The sequence below is a fragment of the Rhizophagus irregularis genome, chromosome 8, assembly GCF_026210795.1.
Source record: "Rhizophagus irregularis chromosome 8, complete sequence".
Classification (NCBI taxonomy): Eukaryota; Fungi; Glomeromycota; class Glomeromycetes; order Glomerales; family Glomeraceae; genus Rhizophagus; species Rhizophagus irregularis.
Window position 1 is genome coordinate 2307242 of NC_089436.1, and position 7176 is coordinate 2314417.

At 31.2% G+C, this 7176-nt stretch overlaps 2 protein-coding genes across 2 annotated transcripts; one reads left to right on the top strand and one right to left on the bottom strand.

Annotated features, from left to right (window-relative positions):
* Window positions 1–543: 543 nt before the first annotated feature.
* On the top strand, window positions 544–1254 carry OCT59_028400 (uncharacterized protein; the record flags this gene model as incomplete). The annotated part of the gene is made up of 3 exons (XM_066147259.1): window positions 544–619; window positions 853–1146; window positions 1226–1254. 3 exons carry the CDS (start codon window positions 544–546, stop codon window positions 1252–1254), a joined length of 399 nt encoding a protein of 132 aa, XP_065993984.1.
* A 1475-nt stretch (window positions 1255–2729) lies between these two features.
* On the bottom strand, window positions 2730–4123 carry OCT59_028401 (uncharacterized protein; the record flags this gene model as incomplete). The annotated part of the gene is made up of 3 exons (XM_066147260.1): window positions 2730–3323; window positions 3460–3828; window positions 4094–4123. The coding sequence occupies 3 exons, from the start codon at window positions 4121–4123 to the stop codon at window positions 2730–2732; spliced, it is 993 nt and encodes a 330-aa protein (XP_065993985.1).
* Between the last annotated feature and the right edge of the window lie 3053 nt (window positions 4124–7176).

Sequence of the window (7176 nt, forward strand, 5' to 3'; positions counted from 1 at the left end):
ATGTTTGGATTTTGCAATGTTTAAAAAAGGCGACAGATGAATCATTCCAAAATCATTTTGGATAGACTCCAAACCTGGTCTAATTAATGCTACAGCATTTTTATTGTTTATTTTATATATGCCAAAATATTATTAAACATCTCAAATCAACATTAGGTGAAGATTTTCTTTCATTTAGTAAAGCATTTTATTCTTGTAGAAATATGTTAAATGTTGAATTATTATAAAAATGGAAAGATATGGTAGTGACATTTTTGGCATGTTATAATTATATGACTAAAACACTATATTCTAATAGGATTAGTTAGGCTAAATGCTATACACCATTTCAGTATAATGCCAGTATCAAAGTGTTGAATGATTCAATGGCATTAAATCTTCAAATGTGAGTTGTGAGGATCTACACAACTCTTTCCCCCATATGGGCTAATCGGACGCATTAGCCAAATGTCACATTTAAAACAATGTGATATGATTATATGGTTTTGTGAACGCCAATGATTTGATAAACTAGTAATACACAAACTTTTGTTTAACCAAAAAATGAACACGACGCAGCCTTCACATACGCCTACTAGTAAATTTCCTTGTCCATTATGTCAATTTTTAAATAATAAAAGTACTTTATATACAAAGAATAGGCTTTCTTTACATCAGCGAAAATTTCTGGAATTCACTCTTGTTACGAATAGAAAAAAAACTTTCATACCATAGATCGGGAGGTGGTAATAGAAAAATAATATTTGAACCCTTTAATGAAGAATTATTTGTTAGGATATTCTCTCAGGAAGAAAACTTTACATTTATTTCTTACTTGAATATTATATAAATGTGTTTTTACTGGAGAACTAGGATATAAACGCTTGGGTTCTTTATTTGATTGTGAAGATTGGGGAGAAAAAAAGCATACAAGTGGCACTAAAGCATATGTATTTATGGAAGATAAAGAGAGGCAAAAAGAAGTTTCTTTTGTTTGGTCTGACTATGTAGTTATTAGAAACCGAGTGGGTAAAGAACCTTTAACTTTACATAGTTTAAAATTAGTAGTTTTTTTTAATGTTTTAACTGGTTATTTTGTGCAAAATCAAGATAATATGTTGAATTTTTTGGAGGAGTGTGAAGATTGTATAGTTGAAAAATTGGAAGGTAAATTTTTTTTTGAAAAGTTCATTATAAATTTACTTATAACTTCAATTCACACTCATTAATTTATTATTTTATATAGGAAATTCTAATTTAGAAATATTCATTTAAAAAATTATTATGTACATAGATTTTTTAGAAAATTGGTGTTTGTAAAAATTTAGAGAAAAATTGTTTAAGAAATATTAAAACTTTTAAAAAAATTCATTCTTTTAGAACAATTGTTTTCTGTACAATAGATTTTGGTATATTGTTCATCAAAAAGTAAAGTTGCCGGTTTTCATATGTTAATATATTGTGAACAACAGAATTTGCTTTATTTCCACCTCCCATTGTTGTTGCACCAAAAAATACCCAAACCTATAAACCCATATTAAATTGTAAACGTATATAGTAAGTTGTAATAATTAACAATTAATTACTTACATGCATATGGTTTTTTTTCTCAAGACTGGAAGTAGAAAAATGTTTGAATTGTAAATTTTTACTCTTCAAAATACGAAAAAATTGAGGAATATAATGTGCAAATATATGCATGTAAGGAGTAATATCAGTTGGATTGAACATTCCTTTTTTTTTTTATTAGCACTATTTGATTTTCCAATAGTTGGCTCACAAAATTTTAAGATCCAACTTTTAGCTGCTTGTTCAAATGAATCGATCTCTTCTTCAGTAATATGATCTTGACGTAAAAATAAATATAAACGTAAAAATTCATGCCATAAAAATTCCATTTTCCTACCATGATCACCAGAAACAGATCTAGTTACTTCAAAATTCTTTAGTACATTTAATTTTTCAACGCCATTTAAAGTAGTCCAGTCGTATTTACCTTTTGTTTTTGATTCATAAAATTGAAAATGAGTTATTCCAATACGATGCATTTCTTGTTCAATTAAAGTTGATGTACTTTTTTTAAATTGGTTTATGTCCTCCATAAGTTGATAGAAAAAGCATCCAAGTAAAACATCAGTAATTCGTAACATCACATGCAACTCATCAGGAATCCAATTTCCAGTTTTAATCATAGGAAATAAGCATGGATTTGCATGTCCTAATAATAAAATTTAACCAAATAATATAATATACATTTTTGAAATGATATTATTATTTACCTTTATTATTTCCAGTAATACTCCAAGAATGATTCATATCAGCACGCAATTCTTTTGAACACTCACAATATAAACAAAAAAAATTGGAATTTGCAGCTTTAATTCCATAATTAACGCCATAAATTTCCAATCTCCAGAAAAAAATAACTCAACCGGCCAAATAATATTCTCACAATCCATATACCCATCTTTTATTTCATCTAACTCATTAATAAATTGAGATACAATGTATAACAGGATACTTAAAGAAATTTAAACGTAAATATTTAATTAATATAATTAATCATGAACTCACCAATATTGCTTACTTGGTTTTAAAACTTCATCTTTTTCATTTAATAAACATACCGTAAACATTACATGTGAGTATTGATGAGTTACAATATGTCCATCTGTATCCCCAGGAGTCAAAATAGATGAAGAACCTTTTTTCCATATAGGAACTAAGATATCTAGAAGGGCTTTAATAGATCAAAAAGAACACAATCCATCTTGATTATTATTACCACTATTACTAGAAGAACCAAGATCTTCTATATTATCATTTTCTCTTTCTTTACGTTTTTTTGATTGATTTGAAGGTGATGAAGGGATTTTAATAATATAATCATATATAGGGATTAGAGAATTCATAACTTCATTAATATAATGTTTTCGCCCTTCAATACGATATTCTCTTTCAATTCTTGGATCAACCATTGCAAGACGTCGATATCCATCACGTGAAATCAAGCACTCATCAATTGCTCTTAGTATAGCATCACAATGAACCATAAAATCCAAATTATTATGAGATCGAAAATCAATAACTACTACTTCTCCACCAATTTCAAGTTCAATTAACCTTAATTGACTATTATTAATGTTATTATTTTTCAAAATAATGCTTGATTGAGTTTTAAAATCCTTAGCTAGTAAATTTAAACGTCTATTCTGCTGTGATGTAGAAATTTCGGTATATGGACGTTTCCTATTTATAATAGGAGTATTTGTAATATTTTCTCTTGCTTCATAAGCAAGGTATGTTAAAGCCAAACAATAAAACTCCTGAAACTTTTGAGTTTGCTTTCATTCCAATAATCTGATTTTATCAATAAAAATAACAATAGTTAAAATTTTTTTTATTAAATATTGGACAAATTACAAAAATACAAAATCTAAAAAATCAAAGCTTCTAATTTCAGTTTAAAATAACAATCACCTTATAAAAATCATTTGCCACACCTGAAGATGATCGAGTATTTGAAATAATTTTAGATACGTTGTTATTATCTTTCCATTCAATTGAATATTTGATTTTTCCATTAGGCAAATAATTAGATTCACAGATAATTTGAAATCCTCCCAAAATTGTCTCTACTTTATATGCATTTGGAATTTTATAGACAACAGAATTCTTTTTACCACGCTGTGTATACTTAACGTTTGAAGGATATTCCCCCAATGATAAAATGTTGTAACTTCTTTCATGTCGTTTTCCATTAACCTCATAATAAATTATTGTAATAAAAGAACTAGTTGGATAGTTACAAATAAAAATAGGTTCGTTATAATTTGGTGATTCAAATTCCTGATCGCTAATCCCTAAAAATAAATAAATTGCATATAAATTCACATAATCGCAAATAATTACTAAATTAATCAAAATAATTAATAATATAATCTTTTGTCTAATATTTATTATTTAAGTTATCTTCTTCATTATAACTTCATAACTTATTAAAATAAAATGCGTACAACTTTAATTCTTATATAATAAAATACTAATAGACTTATTATTTCGTTATCTAATATTATACATAAATAATATAATAATAATATAATAGAAATACTACCTGTTCAAGCCGTTTTTGATTTTCTTCCATATTCAAACTTAAGTGCTCATATTAAAGGTCGGAAATTTTGCAATTTTGCTTTTACTACACATTAAAATAACTTTTATTTAGTATAAAGTTTGCTGTCACGTGTACCTAAAACCAATTCCCAACCAATTCCCGCCTCAATAATTGATATTAGAGAGAGTCTAAATCTTCACGTTCTAATTTGCCAATCATAATTTATTTGTTATTTTGTTACACAAAATTACATATATACTTCTATAATATCACATGTTTATTACTTAATGAAATACGTCAAATCTGCCCATATGCAATTTTTGAAAATACTAATAAATTTTCTTGAAATTTTTGCTTGAAAATTTCTAAGTGCTCGTTAAATAAATTAATATTTCCCTAGTTGCTTTCCTCTTTACTGAGCTTTATACTATATATTTTACCGCCACCACATCCTGAAGTTTTGGCTTCTTCTGGAGATCGCCCGTTATCTCCTAATAACGCTTCTGACATGCCAAATAAACTAACACGTAATGTCTCTGCTGATGATATGAACGTTGACATAACTTCTCCCTCTGTTCCTGCCTCTGACCCTAAACCCAACGTTCCTTCTGATCTTCCTGTTAATAGAGTTCCTGTTATAACTTAACCTCTTCCTACTGACACGTCTTTAGAGTCTTCAATTCATGCCCATCCCCTTCCTGGTTCTACAAACCCTCCAAATAATGATAAGGGTAAATCTGTGGCCTTTGACGTATCTGTATGCCAAGCAACCTTTCCCTGATGGTGATGCTGCTGCTATCAAATCCTCTCCTTCCAGATTTTATGCTGCAGCATATCTTCATGACGCGCCTGTCACGTTCAAAGAAAAATTTACCACTAACTGCGCCATGTGTGATGAAGTGGACAGAGCTCTCTCCCGATATTCTTCTTATAGTTCGCGTGCTCATTGTAAAAAATCAGGAGACAATAAAAGAATCCTTGTTTTCTTCTTTATTTAAGACGATCATTCCGCATGCGTCCAATCTATACATGTTGCCAAAATATTTCGGCTATTTCGCCCACATGACAAACTCTTCAAAGCAAAATCATCTGATTTCATAGATCTGGCTGAAATTAGGTTTCAAATAGGTTAATCTGGGTCTGAAGAACCTATGAAAGAACTTTTGAGGAATTTCGACCAACTTACATAATTTCGGCAGGGCTCTGGAATTTCGGACAACCTATATTTAATATATGGCCAAAACTTTAAAGTCTGATTCGAAATTATTACAGATTATGCCGAATTTTTCTGAAGTCTGCTAAAAGTTGCTGCAGATCTGGCCCAAATTATCTGAGGTTTAAAAAAATTTATTGATATATCTACAAGTAGCTATATTTTGGAGCCGAAATGCGGCCGAAATTGAAAAAAAGTTTCAGCAACATGTATAGTCCAATCCTCATGTGCCGATCTTCTCAATTTGGTCTTTACCCCCTATTCACCTGCAGATGCGCGTCATAGTGATGAAGAAAAGTCTTTATTTGTCACTGATATCCCCCTTTTCCTTAATGAACTTCAAATCAGACAGGCTTTCTACCACTAGAAACCATTACTACAACGCCCATGTCCAATTCTCCAGTGCGGACCCTGTTGCACAATTTACTGATACTTGGGCGATTATTTGTCTTGGTAATTCCCTACACGTCTGTCCGGCATCTTATTCGAACCCCTAATACGATATCTGCAGGGAACATGTGACTTAGAAATCGCCTCACATGTCAATGCTAAAGCTATCAATATCCCTCTCTCATACAATTCCTACAAGCCCAAGCCTTATGCTTATTTGAATTTTTCATCGTTCGAAAGTTTTGAGGCCGCAAAGGAATTGACAATTGCTTTTCGTAATAAAGGTTTGACCTGGCACTCTCCTGATGAAGCCAAAAATCTCTGTCATATTTGTGGAAGACATGGATACTCTCCTTCCAGATGTAGCCCTCGGCCCACTTGCAAAACAAATGACCGTTTGAATAAACTTTACACACAGTTCAATGCTGGGCCCAAACGTGGCTACCCTGACTCTTGGCAATCACAATCTTCCTCTAGATCACGTTCACGGTTATGATTTAACTCACGCTCTTGTGGCCATACTTCCACTGAACATTCAAATAATTCCCACTTGCCTGCTTTTCTCGCATTGATACTGCGAACTCTCAAAATAATGCCCAAATTAATGCTCAAAATGGAGCCAATTCAGGTCACCCCTCTTCAACTTCCCTTAGCCCAAGCCCTCTTTACCTCCTAATGTCATAGAAGAATTAAAGATACAACTCAACGATATTGCTCAACAGCTCAAGAAAGTCAGTTGGATGGAATATTTTATCACGGATCATGAATATTGTATTAGGAAACTTAAGTCAATGTTGAACTATGATGGCCCTCCTGATAATACTTCCCGACTTTTATCCAAACAATGCTGGTTGGGACAACTGTCATCAAAACATTAATAATAATAATAATTCTTTCTGTTTACCTGTACAGTCACGTCGAAACTCTTTCCTGAATACATTTTTTACAAATATTTCTGCGTAATAATTTTTTTTAAAAAATAATCTCTTTATTAAATTTTATTACATAAATATAAAAATGTCTATGGATAAGAGCCAAACACCAAACGAAGCAGCTTTAGACTTCGTTTCCAAGTTTAACGAAATTTATTTTCAATCCTTTACACACCACTTAAGTTCTTTTGTACAGGACGTTTCCTCAAGGACTTATTTGAAAAAAACCCCTCAGTACCTAAGGATAAAGCCCAGTTACTGATACAGAAATTTGGCGAGACAGCCAACCCTGCGAACTTCACTTCACAAGCCCAAGCTACGAATATACAACCCACCACCCTTTCGCTAATATTTTCTATAGCGCTATATGCTGCGTCCAGGTCTTGGGATAATTTTTCCGCCCAATTATTTTGCGAATTTGGCGATATGGGTGATGATGATGATGACGACGAAGATGAATCTCAGAATACTGATGATTATCTGATAAATATGTCACCTTTGCTACTTGATGAAGATGATTTAGTAATGACTCTGTTGATCAAACTGTA